Source organism: Gekko japonicus, unplaced genomic scaffold, assembly GCF_001447785.1.
Source record: "Gekko japonicus isolate JY-2015 unplaced genomic scaffold, Gekko_japonicus_V1.1 scaffold2302, whole genome shotgun sequence".
Taxonomy (NCBI): domain Eukaryota; kingdom Metazoa; phylum Chordata; class Lepidosauria; order Squamata; family Gekkonidae; genus Gekko; species Gekko japonicus.
The window spans coordinates 19,256-42,145 of NW_015176044.1; the positions used below are offsets into that span (position 1 = coordinate 19,256).

Sequence of the window (22,890 nt, forward strand, 5' to 3'; positions counted from 1 at the left end):
CCCTGCCAACAAAAGTCTGCATGGTCAAAGCAATGGTATTCCCAGTAGTCATGTATGGCTGCAAGAGATGGACTATAAGGAAGGCCAAGTGCTGAAGAATAGATTGCTGGGGAAAAGATCAACAACCTCAGATATGCAGATGATACCACTCGAATGGCTGAAAGTGAAGAGGACCTAAAGAGCCTCTTGCTCAGGGTAAAAGAGGAGAGCGCAAAAGTGGGCTTGAAGCTCAACATCAAAAAAACTAAGATCATGGCATCCGGCCCCATCACTCCTTGGCAAATAGAAGGGGAAGTCGTGGAAGTAGTGACAGACTTCACGTTCCTGGGATCCCAGATCACCGCAGACTGTGACTGCAGCCATGAAATTAAAAGACGCCTGCTCCTTGGGAGGAAAGCGATGGCGAACCTAAACAGCATGATAAAAAGTAGAGACATCACCTTGCCAACAAAAGTCCGCATGGTCAAAGCAATGGTATTCTCAGTTGTCATGTATGGCTGCGAGAGTTGGACTATAAGGAAGGCCGAGCGCCGAAGAATAGATTCTTTTGAACTATGGTGCTGGAGGAGACTCTTGAGAGTCCCTTGGACTGCAAGAAGATCAAATCAGTCAATCCTAAAAGAAATCAACCCTGACTGTTCCCTGGAAGGCCAGATAATGAAACTGAAGCTCAAATACTTTGGCCACCAAATGAGAAGGGAGCACTCACTGGAGAAGACCCTGATGCTGGGAAAGATTGAAGGTCAAAGAAGACGGGGACGGCAAAGGATAAGATGGTTAGACAGTGTCATCGATGCAACGGACATGAAGTTGAGCAAACTCCAGAGCAGACAGAAGACAGGAGGGCTTGGCCTGATGTGTTCCATGGGGTCGCGAAGAGCTGGACTGTGCGACTGAACAACAACAACACGCTTTCCAGTGAGAGTCACACGAAGTGAGAGAGTGCAACGCAAATAATAATGAATACAAGGAGAAGCAGCCTTCACTAAAATAACTCTCTTTGGGACAGTTACGCTTTAAGAGCGCAACGCAAATAATAAAAGCACATTTGTTATTGAAGCGCTCGCCAAGTTCTGTAACTGCCTTATAATGAGGAAGCCGTGTGTCAAATCCATGAACTGAATGGCGACTGTATGGTTATGATTCTATGCCAATAAGGGTTTTGAACTTAATAAAAGCAAATAAATAAAATGACTAAAAACACCCCCCATGTTATGAAGGAGGAAGAGACGCAGCCTTCACTAAAATAACTCTCTTGGGTAGGGCAGTTACGCTTTCCAGTGAGAGTCAGGCTCAGGAAGAGAGCGCAACGCCAATAAGGATAAATGCGAATAAAAAACGACTTTTTTTTTAAAAAAATCCCCATATTATTAAGGAGAAAGAGAAGCACCCTTCGCTAACACAGCTCGTTCCGCGCGCTGCTTCCCCCGCCGGTCGCGTCGCTTTCCGGCGACAATGACATTAAGGGTTAAGGGGAGAGAGTGCACCTTCCTAGCAAGGCATCGAGGAAGAAAGGAAGAGGGAGGTCACTTCCTGTCCCTCTCCTCCTCCCCCCCCTTCCGTGGGAAAGTGACCTTTGACTTCCCCCCTCGCAGCATCAGCGGACCAGGCGCGGTCTGGGTGAGTTGGAGACGCGCTCGGGGCCCCCTGCGAGGCGGGGGCAATGCAAGGCGGGCAGGCAAGTGGGGGGCAGAGGGACACCCCCCCATCCCCCGGCACACACCTTGCCACTGACTTAACTCGGTGGAGGGCGGCGGGGAAATGTCATTGTCATATTTGTGCGCTGTAACCCACCGCACCCCCGCCAGCCCCACCAAATCTGTTAACGAGTGGATGGGAATCCTTTTTTTTAAAAAAAACCCCAAAAAGTTAAATACAAAGCAAGGAGGCACTGGATGATTTGGGACGGATGCAAAGACAAAGCCATTGTTTCTCTCCTCTCCCCCCCCCCCTCCCCGCCGCCACGTTGCTGACAGATCTGGAGTTTTCCTGCAGCCTCTTCCGCTGGGTCAAGATGGGGAGCCGTGTCAGTCTGTCTGTCTGTAGCAGTAGAAAAGAGCAAGAGTCCAGGAGCGCCTTAAAGACAAACAACATTTTTTTTCTTTTGTGGAAAAAAGAGCAAGAGCCCAGCATCACCTTAAAGGCAAACAACATTTGTGGCAGGGGGGGAGCTTTTGTGAGAAAAGAGAAAGAGTTCAGTATGGCCCTAAAGACAAACAACATTTGTGGCAGCTTTTGGGAGTCACTGCTCACTTCTTCAGATTGATCAAGATGGCTAGTCTTTCGGTAGCGTGAGTCTGTCTGTAGCGGTAGAAAAGAGCAAGAGTCCAGCAGCACCTGAAAGACTGACAAGATTTGCGGCAGGAGACGAGCTGTCCAGAGTCACTGCTCACTTCTTCAGACATATCTGCTCGTCTTTCTTCAGGTCTGAAGAAGTGAGCAGTGACTCACAAAAGCTCATTCCCTGCCACAAACTTTGGCAGTCTTTAAGGTGCTGCTGGAGTCTTGTTCCTCTGCTAGGAAACTTCTTCTATCCAAAGTCTGAAGGAGCTGATAAACTATTCTTGGGGACATTGTTTTCCAGTCATGCCGTTTGAATTCGACTGGGGGGGGGAGGCAAAGCAGCACCCCACAGACACAAAACCACCACCACCCCCGTCCTCTGAGTCCTGACCCACCTGGGCCTTCTTGGCAAACATTTATTTATAGAGAAGGGTAGCTATGTTAGTCTGTCTGTAGCCATAGAAAAGAGCAAGAGTCGAGATCTGAAGAAGTGAGCAGTGACTCAAGAAAACTCATACCCCTGATGTTTATTGAATTGATTTAGGATATTTATAGTCTGCCTTGCTTGCTGAGACCCGAGGTGGGTATGCTTCTGACAGTGTAGTTTCTAGAACACTTAACAAATCATGGTTTGAAAGCTCGTGCTTTGATTAAGCTCTGTTGGAGATTTCTCTTTATTTTCAGACTTCTAAGGTCCAACTCCTATTGTATCGCACATTAGAGAATTCCCGTAGTCCAACTCCTATTGTGTTGCTCTGCGAGAAAGGTGGATTATAGCTAACCAAATAAATATCTATAGTAAATAAATGTTGTAGTGTAAAATGTTCAGTGCCTTTTTAATGGCGCCCCCACAATTATCGAACAACCTCCACAGGACGGTGCGCCTGACCCTCTTCCCTTCAATCTTCTGGAGGGAGTAGAACAGCTAGATTCAAGTCTAGTAACAACTTAGAGACCAACAAAATTTTGAGGGCATAAGCTTTTGAGACTCAAAGCTCCTTGGAGGCAGTTGAAGACAATTTTATTCAGGACTGCATCGGGCTAGGTTAGTTTTTATTTTTTTGGCAGTCCTCCTAAGAGCTAGCTGTGGTGTAGTGGTTAAGACTCTAATCTGGAGAACTGGGTTAGATTCCGCACTCCTCCAAATGAAACCAGCTGGGTGACCTTGGGTCAGTCACGGTTCTCGAAAGAGCTCTCTCAGCCCCACCTACCTCACAGGGTGTCTGTTCTGGGGAGTGGAAGGGAAGGCGATCGTAAGTCGCTCTGAGACTCCTTCGGGTAGTGAAGAGCAGGGTATAAAAACCAACCTTCTAATTCAGATGATCGATTGTGGACTTTTATGTTTTTTAAAGTGGTATAAAAAGCCCAGTAGCACCTTTAAGACTAACAAACATAAGCTTTTGAGAAACATAGCTCTCTTCATCAGATGCAGCAACAGACTAACACGGCTAACTCCACTGGATCTGTGTTTTCTAAAATAATTGTTTAATTTGCATCGTAAGCCCTCTCGAGTTCTGCCAGGTAGAGAGGCGGCTAATAAATGTTTTAAATAAAAACAAATCAATACAACCACAGTATCCATCAGGAACCTCTGTGGAAAGACTGGGGATCCATAACATGTATTCCTTTGTCTGTGGTGTAGTGGTTAAGAGCAGTGTTCCCTCTAAGCTGAGTTAGTGTGAGCTAGAGATGTGAAGGCCCAGAAAAAAACCGGAAAAAATTGGGAAAAAACCGTTCCCCCCCCCCGTTTTTTTCCTGAAGCCTTTTTTTTTTTTCCAAAAAATTGGAAACATTGAAAAAAGAAAAGAAAAAAAAATGATTATGGAACGCTTTATTTTAACATGATGAATAAAATATTTTAAGACAAGGTGTTCAAATATTTTCCAAATCATTTCTAATATATATATCTATGGTATTAGATTGATCTAATTTCTGTGCACTGAGGACATGCAAGTCCTAGGTTACAAACTGAACTCTCCGATGCAAGAACAAGATGCATTTCTTCCTTTAGGAGGTGCTATTGTCACGAGAAAAGAAAAAGGTTTCAGTTTTGTTTTTGCATGTGGGCGGGTATTCTTTTTGTAATAATTGTTTGGATACACTATATTTTTAATATGCTAGTTGTGATAATTTCATGCCAAGTAAAAATGTCCATAGTCATATTTTGTTCCTAAAGTAACAGAATGACTTTCAATCTAGAAAAGACAAAAAAAGTGCTAATGTAGCATTTTTTTCAATTTTTCCAGAAATTTCCTTTCCCCCCCGAAAAAAACTGGAAAAAACCCGGGGTTTTTTCCGAGCTTCAAAATTTCCGGAAATTTTACATCTCTAGTGTGAGCTAGCTCACAGTTATTTAGCCTCTGGCTCACGCATTTTTGTCTTAGCTCAGGAAGGATGGCTCCAGAGCAAACTAATTTATGCTGCAGCCAAATTGCTCACTCACAACTTTAATGTCAGTAGCTCACAAAGTAGAATTTTTGCTCACAAGACTCCACAGCTTAGAGGGAGCATTGGTTCAGAGCGGCAGAATCTAATCTGGAGAGCCCAGTTTGATTCCCTCGTTCCTCTGCATGCAGCCTGCTGGGTGACCCTGGGCCAGTCCCAGTTCTCTCCGAACTCCCTCAGCCCCACCTACCTCACAAGTTGCCTGTTGTGGGGAGAGGAAGGGAAGGTGATTGTAAGCCAACTTTGAGACTCTTTAGGGCAGAGAAAAGCGGGGTATAAAAACCAACTCTTCTTCTTCTTCTTCTTCCTCAGGACATCACTTCAGACTGCACCCATGGATTTTTTTGGATGGGTTTCTGACATGTTTTTAGAGAGAGCTGTGGGGTCTCACTGCGTAAATGTAGTGTTGGGAGGAAGCGCATTGGGGCACCAGCGGAGACTCTGTGTGAATGCGCCAGGCCCTGCTTGAACTTCGGCAGAATTGGATTGCTGGGGCTTAACACCAAAAACTACAGAGTCGCCCGTAAACAGAGAGGTACCAAACAAGACAGGAGCTAGGGAGCTTCGGGGCACAGAGAATCGAAGGGGAAATAGCAGCAAAAGGGCAAGGGACATATTTGCTGATGCTAGGAAAGCGACGCCAAGATGAGGAGAAAGGCGTGCTTGGTACTAAAGCCGAACATAGAGCTACTGTCTCTGTCAGCAATGGCACATGGTTGTCCCTGGACAGAAAATGCATAGAAAGGGCCAGGAAAGTTCTATTGGGCTTCTGCGTTCCATTGTCACTAGGGGGAAAAAAATCAGAAGAAGAAATTTCTCTCCAGGGCCACTTGTGGAGGCAGGACGGGAGCCATGCGCCTCTCCATCAGAACTCTTGAGCGTGAGAATCTAGACAGACGATTGAAAGAGAGAATGTGGGAATGGTCAAATCCAGGTATTTTCACATCGACAGGGAAAGCATCTCTTAAAATCAGGATGGAGTCAATATTTCTTGGTACAAACAAAGGGGCTTTGTCTCGGTACAGTTAGTCACGGAGACGGCTAGAGGGGAAGTCTCGGGGTTTCTCTCACAGGGCCAATTGTAACTCAGAAAGGCCATTTTGGGTTGGGAAGAAGAGAAAAGAGATTGGATTTTTACCACGCCCTTCCCTCGGAGTCCTAGAGCATCTTACAATGTCCTTCCCTCCCTGTCCCCACAACAGACACACTGTTAGGTAGGTGGGGCTGAGAGAACTCTGACAGAACTGCTCTTGAGAGAACTGTGACTGACCCAAGGTCACCCAACTGGTTGCATGTGGAGGAGTGGGGAATCAGACCCAATTCTCCAGATTAGAGTCCGTCGCTCTTAATCACTACACCAAATTGGCTTAACCTGCCCCCCCACACACACACCGTTCCTTTATACTACAGTCTTCATCCAAACTAGGCTGGCTTTTTAATGGGGGAAGGGAAAACACACAGGGATTTATTTCTATTCACTGATCTCCTAATAGGGTGAGATATAAAATTTCAAAATTTTGTAACTAAATAAAAGTGGCACTGTGGTCATGGTGTTTGGAAATTCAAGGATGCGATAAACACCTGAATCCCAGAGCCAGGAGGCAACATCAGGGGAAGGCCTTGGCCTCTAGGTCCTGTTGTTGGCTGTCCAGAGGAACTGGTTGGCCAGTGTGTGAGACAGGATGCTGGACTAGATGGATCACAGGTCTGATCCAGCAGGGCTCTTCTGATGTACTTATGAAGGCCTCGGCCTCTAGGCTCTGTTGTTGGCCCTCCAGAGGAACTGGTTGGCCAGTGTGTGAGACAGGATGCTGGACTAGATGGACCACTGGAATGATCCAGTAGGGCTCTTCTTATGTTCTTTAAATATTTATTTAAATCTTTTTGTTAGGATCAACGAAAATATCACAAGACCGCTGAAGAAGCTTTTGAATTCTTCAGGCTGAAAGTCCAGTTAAAAAAAAAGGGGGGGAGGCAGAGGAGGAAAGAGAAAAGTGGGAATTTGCTCAGCAAATCCAAAATGGTCATATTAGACCTGGGAAGAGAAAAGTCTTCAAAACCTGAGACTGGGAAGGATCAGATTTCTCCAGGGTGTTTGGAGATTATTTAAAATGACTACAATGTAGACAAGCTGGCTGTGTGTGTAGGCCAGTAGCTGTGCAGACCCACAGAGAAAGTCCAAGAAGAAAAAAATCTAGAATGGGGGGGTGGGCGGGGGATTGTGTTTCTGGGCCAGATGGAAGAGCTCCTTGACAGAGTTCAGAATTCAAGATACGTTGCAAATATAAATGTTAGGTGCATAATAAGACAGGTTTCAGAATGTGACAGAGGTTATTGGGACAGAGGAGCTTCCCCACAACCAGTGTTCCCTCTAAGCTGAGTAAGTGTGAGCTAGCTCACAGTTTTTTAGCCTCCAGCTCAAAGATTTTTGCCTTAGCTCAGGAAGGGATGGCTCCAGAACAAACTCATTTATGCAGTAGCCAAAATCGCTCACGCACAACTTTAATGCCACTAGCTCACAAAGCAGAATTTCTGCCCATAAGACTCCACAGCTTAGAGGAAGCATTGCCCACGACCCTTTGAGAAACAAAGACCAGTAGTTAATGTGATGATAACATGATTTCAAACAGCATAGACTCGGTAGATTTAAGGTGGGTGCGAGCCATTTTGTAGAACTTAACCTTTGTTGGCCTTCTGGGCATATTGTTGAATTCAGTTTGCACCTTTTCTAATTTGGCTGGGCCAGAAGGAGACTATATCAGTGGACTTGAGCAGAAAAGAAGGCCTTAGACCAGAAGTTCCCAAACTTATTTGGCCTACCACCCCCTTTTCAGAAAAGAAAGTACTCAGTACCGATGTTCCCTCTAAGCTGTGGTGTCTTGTGAGCCACCGAAGCTGTGAGCGAGCGATTTGGCTACTGCATAGATTAGTTTGCTCTGGAGCCCTCCTTCCTGAGCTAAGACAAGAATGTGTGAGCCGGAGGCTAAAAAACTGTGAGCTAGCTCACACTAACTCATTGCCACTAGGGGGAACACTGCTCAGTACCCCCCCTGGAAATCTACCTTCAAGAAGTGGACAGAAAGATGTAGTTTGTGGATCTGCACCTGGATCGTTCCAGCCCACCTGGATTGTTCCAACGCCCCCGTGGGGGCAGGATTGCCCACTTTGGGAACCGGTGCCTTAGACAGTAAGAGGAATCTTAAGAAAGTCTACTCAGAATCCTACTCAAGTCTATTCAATGGGGCTAACGGCCAGGAAAGAGTTCTTAGGATAGCACTGAGTGAGCTTCAAATAAAGGAACATTTTCCCTACACACACTTTGTGTCCATATGTACCTGCCCCTACACTCTGGTCATTTTTGGGAGGCCTTGCTTTGGCTGCCCTTGCCATCTGAAGCTAGATAGTTGGCAACCCGAGGAAGGGCTTTCTTGGTTGTGGCACCAAAACTTTGGAACTCCCTCGCAGGGTCTCCCTCTTTCAATATCTTTCACCAGACTTTTCCGATCCGTCTGGCATACCTTCAGTACCAATTGCCGGCTCTCCTTCTAGTGCGTTTATGTGTTTTTACTTGAAGGACTTTATAATTTTAAGCGTGCTTTTAATTGCTCAAATGTTTTAATGTGTGGTTTTTTTCACGTTTGCCACCTTGTGGACTCTGATTGGGTGGGAAGATGGCATTAAAACGTTCTAAATAAATACTGTTTTGCTTTCTTTCCTGTAGGGAGGGGACTAGTCACTTGCTGGAACCATCCACATCACCTTGGTGTTTTTGTTTTTTTTTAAAAACCCAACCTCCTGACAGAAATCCGCACACAGAATGAAGTTTTGGTCTCTCAGAACCTAAGCCACTCCTGTCAAGTGAGTTCTGGACTTAGGAAGGAAGCCAAGTGAGATTATTCTAGGGTACTGTTGGAGGACAGCTTGGCATACGGAGATGGCCGGAAATGCAGCAGGCCTCGAAGGGGTGGAAGGCCTTCATGCTGTTGACATTGGGAGCAGAGGGGAATTCTGGGAAAGGACGGTGCAGAAGATACTGGGGGAGGAAACCTCCAGTTTAGAAGCCCGGCGCCAGTGCTTCAGGCAGTTCCGCTACCAAGGGGCCGAGGGCCCCCGAGAGGTTCGCCGCCGACTCCACGATCTTTGCCGCCAGTGGCTGAAGCCGGAGAGGCACACCAAGAAGGAGATGCTGGACCTGGTGATCCTGGAGCAGTTCCTGGCCGTCCTGCCCCCGGCGATGGAGAGCTGGGTCAGAGGATGTGGGCCGGAGACCAGTTTCCAAGCAGTGGCCTTGGCAGAAGTCTTTCTCTTGAGTCAGGCAGAGGATGAGAAGCAGGAAAGGCAGGTGAGAGCATTTCAGGTACAGTGGCTCGATTCAGATCAGCAGTTTTATTACGTCGTATCCCCAAGCAGAGGTACGTAGAATTGACACCGGAACAAAGTTTGCGTCCAGCGGCACCTTTAAGACCAACAAAGTTTTATTTTGGATGTAAGGCTTCATGTGCACATAAATGGCTTAGGATTGCATTGTAGAGCCTTTCCATCTTTTTTTAAAAAATTATTTATAATTTTTATTTTACAACATAACCAACATATACCTCAAACAGTTCACAGTAAACTTTGTTTAAAAGTAGATCATATTATGATACAGAGTGTTCCTTGGAAGAATATCTTTTTCCATTAAATAACTTATAATTGGGAACCAAACTGATACCACTTTTTTTCTCGTATTGTGCAGCAGAATTTTTATACAAATTGAATGATAATTTACTCAAAATAAACCCATATCTTTATGAGCCATTGTTGCACTGTGGGAGGTTTTTCTCCTATCCATTCTATTGCTATCATTGATTTTGGTATTGTTAACAGTAGAGAAGCAGTTTCTCTCTGTCTTGATGTCATTTGGTTTGTGTCCCATTTTCCCAACAATATCATCTCTGGTTTTTGAGATATTTGTATAGATATCATTTCACCAATCACCTTAAGTACTTCTTCCCAAAATTTTTGTATCGTTTTACATGGCCACCAACAGTGTAAGTAGTCTGCTAATTGGCCACATTGTTTGAGACATCTAGGAGAGTGTTCAATTTATTCTATGTTGTAGAGCCTTTCCATCTTTTATGCACCAGGCCAAAGCATTTCTGGTTACCTTGCCTTTTAACTAAAGTTTTATCTTGTCTGTTAATTCTTTTTTTGGGGGGAGGGGGTATTTTTAGTGCCTTTTTTACACTACTGGTTTGATGGGATTCTGATTCTTAATGTCTCCCGTTTTTTTCTCCCCAGTGGGGGATTCCCCCTCCCCAGTGTCGTAGAAAAAAATAGTGAAATGCAATTTTAAGAAACAGTTTAAATAGACAAAAATACAGCCTAAGTAACAGAACAAAACTAGCACCCTGACAACATCCTGTCCTGGGCCCACTGATCTAGCCCTCTCAGTCCCATGGTTTGTCCAAGAGTCCTTTAGCTCACACTTCTGGCCTTGCCCAAGAGAGCCAGCGTGGCGTATTTTATTTATTTATTTATTTATTTATTATGTATTATTTGTATTTATAGCCCACCCATCCCGTGAGCAGGTAACATCATAAAACATACAATAAACCCAATTAAAATTAAACAATTTGAACAGTTTGAAAATAAAAAACATTAAAACATAGTCACACGTCTAACAAATCAGCTGGCTGTGGGGGTTCCCTATGATTTGGTTTGATAGGTGGGCGGATGACAGCCACCTCAAGGAGGCCACATAGAGACGTCCGCTCCCTCAGCCAAAGGCCTGGCGGAACAGCTCCGTCTTACAAGTCTCGTGTGGTTCAGAGCAGCAGACTCTGGAGACCCAGGTATAATTCCCCACTTCTCCACAGGAAGCCAGCTGGGTGACCTTGAGTCCGTCAGTCACAGTTCTCTCTCTGACCCACCTGCCTCACAAGGTGCCTGTTGTGGGGAGAGAAATGGAAGCCAATTGTAAGCTGCTTCGAGACTCCTTTGGGTAGAGAAAAGCAGAGTATAAAAACCAGCTCTTCTCATCTGGAGAGTCGGGTTTGATTCCCCACTCCTCTACATTTTATTTATTTATTTATTTTTAATGTGGATATTATTTATCCACATGAAGCCACCGTGGGCCAGTCAGTTTCTCTCAGAGCTCTCTCGGCCCCATCTTACCTCACAGGCAGTGTTCCCTCTAAGTTGAGTTAGTGTGAGCTAGCTCACAGTTTTTTAGCCTCCGGCTCACACATTTTTGCCTTGGCTCAGGAAGGGATGGCTCCAGAGCAAACTAATTGATGCAGCAGCCACATTGCTTGCTCACAACTTTAATGCCAGTAGCCAGAGGTCATTTCGGGGGGGAACGCGGGGGAACACAGTTCCCCTGGGTGAGGGGCACATGACGAAGCCCCGCCCCCTGCTTCCGGCCACCCCGCTTCCGGCCCTCATTCAGCCAGGAGGAGGCAGGAGAAGAGGGAGGGTAAGTTACTTCCTCCCTGCCTCTCCCCACCCCTGCCTGCCTGGGGCCAGGGAGGGCCTTCGCGGGGCTTCCTTGCGGCCTTATGACACACTTCCGGTGATGTTAGGGTGTGTGGCATATGCTAATGAGTTATGCTAATGAGTTCCCCTAGCTCTTTTTCTACGAAATGACCCCTGCCAGTAGTTCACAAAGTAGAGTTTTTCCTCACAAGACTCCACAGCTTAGAGGGAACATTGCTCACAGGGTGTCTGTTGTGGGGAGAAGAAGGGAAAGGAGATTGTAAGCCGCTCTGAGACTCCTTTGGGTAGTGAAGGGTGGGGTATACAACCCAACTCCTCTTCTGTTTATACCTGTCACAGAAACAAAAAGTGGAAGCTCAGCCTGGATTTTAGCCAGCTGACAGGGATGTTCCCAGAATTCCCCATCCCTTGGTTTTTGTTGCTGATGAGTTAGTCATGTTTGTATTCTTGTTATTTATTTATTCTTTGAATTTGTATCCTGCCCATCCCGTGAGTGGGCTCAGGGCGGGTCACATCCAATGTTCCCTCTAAGCTGTGGAGTCTTGTGAGCAAAAATTCTACTTTGTGCGCTACTGGCATTAAAGCTGTGAGTGAGCGATTTGGCTGCTGCATGCATTAGTCTGCTCTGGAGCCATCCTTCCTGAGCGGAGACAAAAATGTGTGAGCCGGAGGCTAGAAAACTGTGAGCTAGCTCACACTAACTCAGCTTAGAGGGAACACTGGTCACGTCATATCTCAACAGTTACAATAAAGTTTAAAAACACAATATAAACATTTAAAATCAGTGGTTATCGCTACTGGTGAAAGTTCCGACCCATTAATACAAGTGGAAATGACCGGTTACCGATGGATGGCCGGTAGGTGGGAGACAGCAACCTCCGGGGTGGCCGTGTGTGGCGTTCCAGTGTTCCCTCTAAGCTGAGTTAGCGTGAGCTAGCTCAGTTTCCCAGCCTCCAGCTCACACATTTTTGTCTTAGCTCAGGAAGGAGGACTCTAGAACAAACTAATTTATGCAGTAGCCAAATCGCTCGCTCACAACTTTAACGCCAGGAGCTCACAAAGTAGAATCTTTGCTCACAAGACTCCACAGCTTAGAGGGAGCGTTGGTGTGGACACCCGCTGCCTCAACCAGAAACCTGGCAGAACTGCTCCGTTTTGCAGGCCCTGCGGGACTGAATAAGGTCTCGCAGGGCCCTGATCGACTCCTCCCCCCTCCCCGCCCTTTCCTTCCCTAACTCCTCTCCCCACTGCTTTGGTGGGACTTTCCTTTCTGCTTCAGATGCGGGGCCTGTCGGGAGAAGCAGCTGCCAATTTCTGTGTGGCACAGGATTCTCCATCTGACAGTGGACAGGGCCTGCCGTCCGGGGGGATTTTGCATGTTGGAGACCAAAGTACCATTCCCGTGGGTAAGGATTAAGGAAGCATATTTCAAATCTCTCTTTGTATGTGCCTCTCTGCCTCTTTCTTTGGTGTAGTGGTTAAGTGCGCGGACTCTAATCTGGGAGAACCGGGTTTGATTCCCCACTCCTCCACTCGCAGCTGCTGGGTGACCTTGGGCAAGCCATAGTTCTGTCAGAGCTGTCCTTGAAAGGGCAGTTTCTGTCAGAGCTCTCTCAGCCCCGCCTACCTCACAGGGTGTCTGTTGTGGGGAGGGGAAGGGAAAGGAGTTTGTAAGCCGCGCTGAGAGTGAAGGGCAGGGTATAAATCCAATCTCCTCCTCCTCCTCCTCTCTTTCTTTCTTTATACTTATATTTATACCCCACCCACCCTGTAAACAGGCTCTGGGCGGCTTACAGAAGACGGCGGGGTATGCCAAATTAGCATAAAACCTTCTCTGTCTCTCTCGCTCTCTCTCATTTTCTGTAAGAACATAAGAAGAGAGCCTCTGGTGGGCTCTCCTTCTTTGGAGGTTTTCAAACAGAGGCCAGATGACCATCTGACAGCAATGCCGATTCTGTGAACTTAGGCAGATCAGAAGAAGGGAGGGCAGGAAGGGTTGCCTCAGTGCTTAGTTCTCGTGGCCCTTTCTTAAGCACCCTGGGAAAATGCCGATAGCCTCTTAGGGGTCAGGAAGCAATTTCCTCCAGGCCATTTTGGTCAGGGATCCTGGAGGGTTCCCCCTCCCATCTTCTGGGGATGGAGCAGGGGTCACTGGGTGTGTGTGGGGGGGGAGGTAGTTGTGAATGTCCTTAATTGTGAGGGGGGATTGGATTGGATGACCCTGGAGGTCCCTTCCAACTCTATGATTCTAAGAGGGGCATAGAGGCCGAGGCCTTCATAAGAAGAGCCCTGCTGGGTCAGACCCAATAGTCCATCTAGACCAGCATTCTGTCTGACACGGAGGCCAACCAGTTCCTCTGGAGGGCCAACAACAGGGCACAGAGGCTGAGGCCTTCGTAAGAATAAAAGAAGAGCCCTGCTGTATCAGACCAGTGGCCCATCTAGACCAGGATCCTGTCTCACACAGTGGCCAACCAGTTCCTGTGGATGGCCAACAACAGGGCATAGAGGCTGAGGCCTTCCCCTGATGTAGCCTCCTGAGTCTGGGATTCAGAGGATTTGTGCCTCTGAATGTGGTGGTTCCCCTCAGTCACCAGGGCTAGTAGCCATTGATACTTATCCTCCGTGAATCTATCTAATCCCAGTTTATGCCTGTGCCCATCACTACATCCTCTGGCAGCAAATCTGTGTAAAGTTGTATTTCCTTTTGTCCCTCCTGAACCTACTGCCCGTCAGCTTCATTGGATGCCCTCAGGTTCTAGTAGTTTAGGAGCTGGAGAAAAAGTTCTCTTTGTCAACTCTCTCCAGCCAATGCATTATTTTATAAACCCCTATCATGTCCACCCTCAGTCATCCCTTTTCCAAACTGAGAAGTCCCAGACTCTTCAGCCTTTCCTCATGGGGAAAGTGCCTCAACCCCTTCATCCTCTGGGTTGCCCTCCTCTGTACTTTTTCCAGCTCTGCAATGTCCTTTTAGAGATACAGAGACCAGAACTATACACACTATTCCAAATGCAGCCGCACCATAGATCTATACAGGGATATTACAATATCCAGATTTCCTTGGGTGACGTCTCTTCTCTGAGCATTCATAGAACCACAGAGCTGGAAGGGGCCGTATAGGCCATCTAGTCCACCCCCCTGCTCAGTGAAGTGAAGAAGACAACTGACTGTATGTATGAAGTGGTGGGAATAGTTTTAAAATAGGCTTGGTTTATTCCTTGATGAAACAATGACTGTAATATATATTTAATAGGATGATTGATGTAAGAAGAAGGCTCACGAAACGGAAGCTATTCCGGAGAGTTTCGTCCATCATTTCATCATTGTTATCATCTATAAAGACATGAAATTATTGTTATGCTATATTTAGAATGTAATTTTGTTATAGAGAATTTATGAATATATGTATGCTCAATTGTAGTATTTTTGTCGTTATCAGTGCATGATCAGCCTAGAGCATCCCTGACAAGTGTTTGTCCAGCCGCTGCTTAAAGACTGCCAGTGAGGGGGAGCTCACCACCTCCCTAGGCAGCTGATTCCACTGTTGCACAACTCACACCCTTAATTTAAACCCATTCTTGCGAGTCCTCTCCTCTGCTGCCAACAGGAACAGCTCCCTGCCCTCCTCTAAGTGACAGCTCTTCAAATGCTTAGAGCACTCATGTCCCCCCTCAACCTCCCCTTCTCCAGACTGAATACTTTAAAAGTTTTAGATCCAAATGTATGTACTTAATTTTTGATATTTGGAAACCATTTATAGAAACTTATTTGTAGATCCACAACCATTGTTGTTCTGTTTCTGTCTTTACTTTATATCTTTTTTCCCTTTATTAAAAATCTTGTTTCGTTGCTGGGTTTTATGTCCCCCGCCCCCGTTCCTTTTCCCCTGTTTCTCCAGAAGAAATAATAATAATAAAAAAAATCCAAACCAGTACTTTGAATTATGCCCAGGCGCCAATGTGATAAGGGAATTTTCTTCTTCTCTTTCTGCATAAGGTACTGAAATTTAAAGTGTGTGTTAACAAAGTACAAAATATTTATAAAGGTTACAGTCTTTCCCCATCACGGTGGTTTCCCTCACAGATGGAGGAGCATCCCCCGAAACGCCTTCAAGGTCAACACCGGGTTATGCTGGAGGCGAAACGGTCCCTGCGCAGCCAGATCACGTAAGAGAGGGATCTAGCCCTCAACCCCCTGGGCATCTCTTTCCCCTGCACCTTGCCTTGAGCTTGAATGAAACTTTCTTCCCTTCCCGGTGAGCAAAATTCCTGTCTCAGAGGTTTCCGTCCTGCAAGAGAGGCCCAGGATTGTACTTGGGATGGGGGACGGATGACGATATCATCTCTGAGTCGACATATTCTTTTTAAATTCTCTTTTAGGGTCTGCTGACCTTGAAGGAGGTGTCCGTGCATTTCACCGAGGAGGAGTGGGCTCTGCTGGACGCAGGCCAAAGAGCTCTGCACAGGGAAGTCATGCTAGAGAATTATGGGATGGTGGCCTCTCTGGGTAAGGCTTCCTTTTGGACCCTTTTGGACCCTCTTTGTTTTAAACTTTGAAAGCCGTTATAATGTAGTGGTGGTTTCCCATCCAATTACTAACCAGGGGAGACCATGCTTAGCTTCCAAGAACTGATGAGATAAGGCTAGCCTGCGCCATGTTGATGGTGGTGGAAAGTGTCATCAAGTCATAAAGACATAAGAGAAGCCAATGCTGGATCAGGCCCATGCCCCATCCAGTCCAACACCCTGTGACACACAGTGGCCAAACATACCAGGGGCCATCAGGAGGTCCAGCAGTGGGGCCAGGACACTAGCTTGCCGTGTTAGTCTGTTGCTGCAAAATAGTAAAAAGCCCAGCAGCACCTTTAAGACTGACAAGCTTTATTGCAGCATAAGCTTACGAGAAACACAGCTGTCTTCGTCACTTTGGCCGGGCCGGGCCATGTGTGCCGTAAAACATAATGTCAGTTACTGGAGATACAAGCTGTATAAAGGACAGCAGCCGGTGAGCTCCGAGTTGTTGTACTGTTTAGTTCAGGGCCTCATGGGTACAGGAGGGGAGTGCAAAGGAAAACCTATATGGGGGGACTGGAGATCCAGTGGTGCAGCACTGGGCAGACGCTCCCACACTGCTTGCCTGTTGTAGAGAAGGTTGTTTTGCTGTGCTGAAGCCACAGTCGGAGTGGCTCTGCCCGCTTCCCCCTGAGCCTTCTCCCGTTCCCTCCCTTGCACTAGTTGCTCACGGGCCGCTTAAGAGCCCTGGATGGGCCTGTTCCGGCCCCCGGGCCTTATGTTTGACACCCCTGCTCTAATGCCTTTTGAGGAAATGAGTGTGGGCCACAACTGTTTCTGAGCACTGTGGGCTGCTTGGGTGGAGAGAGGGTTAATTGATGAAGTACATGCTAAACATCTAATGAACTGAAATATAGGTTATGTTGGGGTTGTAAATCAAATAAATATAAGATATCTTTTTTTAAAAAAATCTATCCCCGTGATTAAGCCGTTGCCTGGTTTTATCCGCTGATAAGAAGCTCTGTTTCTCTTCTGGGATTTCATTGGTTCTTCTTTATTCCAGAAGGTGACATGCGGGAGAGCAAGAAGGAGGGAAGGCCGAATGCGATTTTGTTGGACAGAGTCAAGCTGAGTGGGGGGGATCAGCCGAGGAGGAAAACAGAAGTGAAACGGAAGAGGGAGAATAAATCCTTTGCTTTGCAGGATGCAAATTTTCATAAATTCCCAATCCAGGAAAAAACAGATGAAGGAAAGGAAAAGAGTAAGTGCCGTGCAGTGTTCCCTCTAAGTTGAGTGAGTGTGAGCCAGCTCACAGTTTTTTAGCCTCCAGCTCGCAGATATTTGTCTTAGCTCAGGAAGGAGGGCTTCAGAGAAAACTAGTTTATGCAGTAGCCAAATCTCTCTCACACAACTTTAATGCCAGTAGATCACAAAGTAGAAGTTTTGCTCACAAGACTCCACAGCTTAGAGGGAGCGTTGGTGCCGTGTGTGTATGGAATGCTACAGCTGTAAATTCAGTTTTAATGCTCATTGTAGAATGTAAATTAGGGTACTTTTAAATGCTCATAGTCCGAAAGGAGTATTGTTTTCAGGAACAGCCTCACTGCCCACAAGAGAATCCAACCAGGGCAGAAATCAATGCTATTCAGTGCCCTATGTTCATTGTTAACAGCAGTCGAGTGGTTTTGTTCCCAGGTAAGAGGCTTTGGGGCCTTACCAGTTTTCTCTCTTTATTCCAGAGGGTGATATTTGGGAAAGCAAGAATGAAGGAGAATCACATGAGATGACACTGGAAGGAGCAGGATATATAACCGAGGAGCCGATGTGGAAAATTGAAATAAAACAGGAAATAGGGAGTGACTCCTCTGCCTTTCAGGGCAGCGACTTCCAGGAGATCCCTGTCCAAGAAAAAATGGGGAAAGGAAAAGAAAGGAGTAAGTGCAGTGGGTGTGGGAGACGGCTGAGTTCTAAATCAAGCTTCTGTGCTTATGGGAGAATGCACATATGAGAGCAAGTATCTAAATGCTTTAGTTGTTGTAGGTTTTCCAGGCTGTATGGCAATGGTCTTGGCATTGTAGGATCTGACGTTTCGCCAGCAGCTCTGACTGGCATCCTCAGAGGTACATATAGACTATGGGGTACAGCAAATAGAGTATAGTAAATACAAAATAAATTGCTGAAAAAGTTCACAAAAATATAAAGATGTAATACATTTCAAATATCAAAGATGTAATTTAATATTTGTTTTCCAGCAGGTGCTAGCAGGTATACAGCACAGGAACAAGGACGAACACTTCTCGAGTCTATCTGCGTTCGTTTCGAGTGATCTTTCTCAATCTCAGTCTTCAATATTCAATTAACTTCTGCAATTCAATGCACCACAAGGGTGGTGCATTGAATTGCAGAAGTTAATTGAAGTCCATGTAAAAGAATCAGTGTGTAGGAGCTGTGTCCATGTAAAAGAATCAGTGTGTAGGAGCTGTGTGAGCCATTTTGAATGTTTTGGATACCCTTGTGGTGCATTGAATTGCAGAAGTTCATTGAATATTGAAGACTGAGATTGAGAAAGATCACTCGAAACGAACGCAGATAGACTCGAGAAGTGTTCGTCCTTGTTCAATGTATTACATTTTTTTTTTTTGTGAACTTTTTCAGCAATTTATTTTGTATTTACTATCCTCAGAGGTACAACACAGAAAGATGGAGTACTCGCTGTCAAGGTGAGAAGAAAAATGGTAGGCAGGTAATTTATATCTACTCAGGAAGGTGGGGTAGGGCTGAGTCATTATCTTGTAGGAGTTTCCCACGCTGTGACATGCTAATGGAGGAGCTTTCCTGCAGGAGTATACTGCATACCATGCAGTTGTGGACAGGTTTACATTGGGACCACACAGCATAGCATTCAGACAAGAATAAAAGAACATGAAAGACACTGCAGACTGGGCCAACCTGAAAAATCAGCAGTGGCTGAACATAGCCTGTCTTATTCCAAGACACTGAAAGGCTGGACAACACATCCAATTACCATGTCAGATTTCACAGGGAAGCCATTGCAATTCATAATCATAAACACAATTTCAACAGGAAAGAAGACAGTTTAAAAATAAATAGGGCTTGGTTTCCTGTCCTGAAAAGCACAAAAGGCTCTACATCTTACAATAGCACTACAGATAAGGTCAGAATTTCAACAGCCAATCTGTATGCAAAAGAACCTTCTCAGGATGCCAGTCACAGCTGCTGGCGAAACGTCAGGTCCTACAATGCCAAGACCATGGCCAGACAGCCCAGAAAATCCACAACAACTCCAATCCAAATACCTTCATTGGCGTAAAAAGAAAAAAAAGGTACAACATGGCCAGTTTACAGAAAATTACAATGATAAAAACCATCAAGCATCACATAAAAGAGCTAGATTTTTGCTCCCCGATTGTTATGGCAACCAGAAGGTACCGTGCAACTGAACTTGTAATGTGGGAACATCGGTCAGATGGTAAAAGAGATACTAACTTTGCCTCAGATAGACCGTGAAAGTTAGACGCAATAGGTTTAATTATACGGTCCCACACTTCCTCACAAAAATCACAATGAAGTCGAACATGGGCTGTCGTTTCTGGGTGCCTTCCTTGACATGGGCAAAGTCTTTCTCGATAGGGAGTGTTGGCAGACCTCCCAGACAATGCCGCTGTGGGTAAAACATTAAATCTTGCTAACATAAAAGAGTGGCGTGACTGGGGTGAGGTAATCTGGGAAAGGTAAGCAGCAGGCAGTCCGTATTCTGGAAAGGTACCAAATGCTAAATGGGGGGAGCAGGTTTTGTGTTCAAGAGAACAGATAGCCTGTTTCTCGGTATCTAGGATCCTCTGTTTCGGAATTCTAAATCTACGACACTAATGAACACTCCAGCCGTGAAATTTATTTATTTATTTATTTATTTATTTATTTCGCTCTTTCCCCGCCAGGCAGGCTCAGGGCGGCTTCCAAGAACTGACAAGCAGTATACATTCACAATAAGAGATAAAACATCATTTAAAACATCATTTAAAACACAACCAGTCAATATAAAACATTCATTAGATGGCGATAAAACTAAAGTGCAAACGAAAGCCTTCGACGACATATCTAAATGCTCACAGTGTGAAAAGATTTTCTGTTGACTGTGGACCCATACTGCCCATCAGGGCTATTTTTGGACAGGAACGCACAGGAACGGAGTTCCGGCTGGCTCCTGAGTTGGCCACGCCCAGCAGGAACTCATTAGCATAATAGGCCACACCTAACAGCAGACACTCATTAGGATTGGCTACATTAGGGGTGTGTGGCCTAACATGCAAAGGAGTTCCTGCTACAAAAAAAGCCCAGGGTTTTGACAACAAAGTAAACAGAATAAGAAACAAAAGGTGGGTGTGGCTGGATGACCACACTTCTGGTAACATGGGGGTGTGGCTTGATATGCTAATGAGTTTCTACTGTTGGGTGTGGCCTATTATGCTAATGAGTTCCTGCTGGGCTTTTTCTACCAAAAAAGCCCTGATTGCCCCTATACATTTTGCCACACACAGAGTAACAGAAATCTTTTGTATTTGATAGCAGCCATGTCGCCTGAGCTTTCAAAATCAGGCGATTTCATATTTTTGAGCAGAGGGGACAGGGAGTGATTAAAATGTGGGACCAGAGGATGTAGTGACGGCCACAGGAATAAACAGCTTTAAAAGGGGATAAGACAGATTCGGGGAAGATGGGACTTTCAGTGGCTACTAGCCCATGGTGACTGAGGGGGAATTTCCACCTTCAGAGGCACAAATCCTCTGAATCCCAGAGCCAGGAGGCAGCATCAGGGGAAGGCCTCGGCCTCTATGCCCTGTTGTTGGCCCTCGAGAAGAATGGGTTGGCCGTGAGACAGGATGCTGGGCTAGATGGACCGCTGGTCTGATCCAGCAGGCTCTTCTTATGTCCTTATCTGTTCACACCGTGCAGAAATCAGTACTAGTTAGCATGTTTATATGTATCCTGTTTTATTTACTTGATTTATGGTCTGAAGCTCTGTGGGAGGCAACCCAAGAAAGGGCCTTCTCAGTCATGCCACCAAAACATAAGAACATAAGAGACGCCAATGTTGGATCAGGCCAAAGGCCCATCCAGTCCAACACTCTGTATCACACAGTGGCCAAAAATACCAGGTGCCATCAAGAGGTCCACCAGTGGGGCCAGGACATTAGAAGCCCTCCCACTGTTGACCCCCCCCAAGCACCAAGAAGAGAGCATCCCTTGCCCCAGAGTCCCTATCTATACCTTGTGGCTAATAGTCACTGATGGACCTCTGCTCCATATGCTTATCTAATTCCCTTTTGAAGCCGTCCATGCTTGTAGCCGCCACCACCTCCTGTGGCAGTGAATTCCAAGTGTTAATCACTCTTCGGGTGAAGAAGTACTTCCTTTTATCCATTCTAACCTGACCGCTCAGCAATTTCATGGAGTGCCCACGAGTTCTTGTATTGTGAGAAAGGGGGGAAAGTACCTCTTTCTCTACCTGTTCTTTCCCATGCATAATCTTGTAAACCTCAATCATGTCACCCCTCAGTCGTCTTTTCTCCAAGCTAAAGAGCCCTAAGCGCTTTAACCTTTCCTCATAGGGAAAGTGTTCCAACCCTTTTATCATTCGAGTTGCCCTTTTCTGCACTTTTCCCAAAGCTATAATATCCCTTTTAAGGTGTGGTGACCAGAACTGCACACAGTATTCCAAATGAGGTCTCACCATTGATTTATATAGGGGCATTATGATATTGGCTGATCTGTTTACAATACCCTTCCTAATAATCCCCAGCATAGCATTGGCCTTCTTTATTGCAGTCACACACTGTCTCGACATTTTCAGTGAGTTATCTCCTACGACTCCAAGATCTCTCTCTTGATCAGTCTCTGCCAGTTCAGACCCCATCAATGTGTATTTATATTTCGGATTTTTGGCTCCAATGTGCATCACCTTGTGCATCAAAAGAGATTCCTCTGTCTCTCTCTCTCTCTGTCATTGTCTCCCACCAGCCAGGGGATGAAGACTTCATTGTTTCGTTCGGCGTTCCATCACGAATTTGTATTAGCCCTCCTCCTCCTTTGCACATTTATGTTTTGTTTAATTGTTTTAAATATTATATATCTCTTTACCTGTATTTTAAATGATGTTCTAGTGTTTTGGTGACGCAGCACCTTGGGGGCCCCAAATCGGGTGGAAAGGTGGCATAGAAATGTTTTAAAGAAGAAAGAGTCCACCTTTCTCGCTGAGATGCAAGGCAGATCACAAAGTTAAAAACAATGCCGTTTTTAAAAATGCATATTTATTTGCTTAAAGTTATTTCTGTGCTCCCTTTTCACCGAAATAGGGTCTCCAAGGTGGCAAACATCAAGGCATTAAAACACAGAAACAGCATTTCAATGTGCATGTAAATATTTAACAACACAATAAAAACACATAGACATAGAAAAACACAAACATACAATGAACAGTGCAATACACTTTTCCCGCGGACATTAAAAAGAAAGAGTATCTTTTCTGCTCATACCTTACCTCAGTTGATTGGGTTTGTTCCCTGATTTAAAGTCAGGGGAGGAAAGCGATGGCGAACCTAAACAGCATGATAAAAAATAGAGACATCACCCTGCCAACAAAAGTCCACATGGTCAAAGCAATGGAATTCCCAGTAGTCATGTATGGCTGCGAGAGTTGGACTATAAGGAAGGCCGAGCACCGAAGAATAGATTCATTTGAACTATGGTGCTGGAGAAGACTCTTGAGAGTCCCTTGGACTGCAAGAAGATCAAATCAGTCAATCCTAAAAAATCAACCCTGACTGTTCCCTGGAAGGCCAGATAATGAAACTGAAGCTGAAATACTTTGGCCACCCAATGAGAAGGGAGCACTCACTGGAGAAGACCTTGATGCTGGGAAAGATTGAAGGTCAAAGAAGACGGGGACGGCAAAGGATGAGATGGTTAGACAGTGTCATGGATGCAACGAACATGAAATTGAGCCAACTTCAGAGGATGGCGGAAGACAGGAAGGCCTGGCGTGATCTGGTTGATGGGGTCGTGGAGAGTCGGACTCGACTGTGCGACTGAAGAACAACAACAACAACTTAAAATTAGGATCTGCCCTTGTGTGTGTTTTTACTTTTGTTGT

General features: G+C 45.7%; 1 protein-coding gene across 1 annotated transcript in view; it reads left to right on the top strand.

The window, feature by feature from the left end:
* The first annotated feature begins 9,000 nt into the window (after positions 1-9,000).
* LOC107123423 (zinc finger protein 721-like) overlaps positions 9,001-22,890 on the top strand; it is a 112,666-nt gene continuing 98,776 nt past the window's right edge. The window contains exons 1-6 of the mRNA XM_015426670.1: positions 9,001-9,070; positions 12,485-12,611; positions 15,292-15,374; positions 15,588-15,714; positions 16,783-16,980; positions 17,459-17,653. Of these exons, the coding sequence (XP_015282156.1) occupies positions 12,485-12,611; positions 15,292-15,374; positions 15,588-15,714; positions 16,783-16,980; positions 17,459-17,653 (730 nt within the window). The 5' untranslated portion in view covers positions 9,001-9,070. The remainder of the gene's footprint in view (positions 9,071-12,484; positions 12,612-15,291; positions 15,375-15,587; positions 15,715-16,782; positions 16,981-17,458; positions 17,654-22,890) is intronic.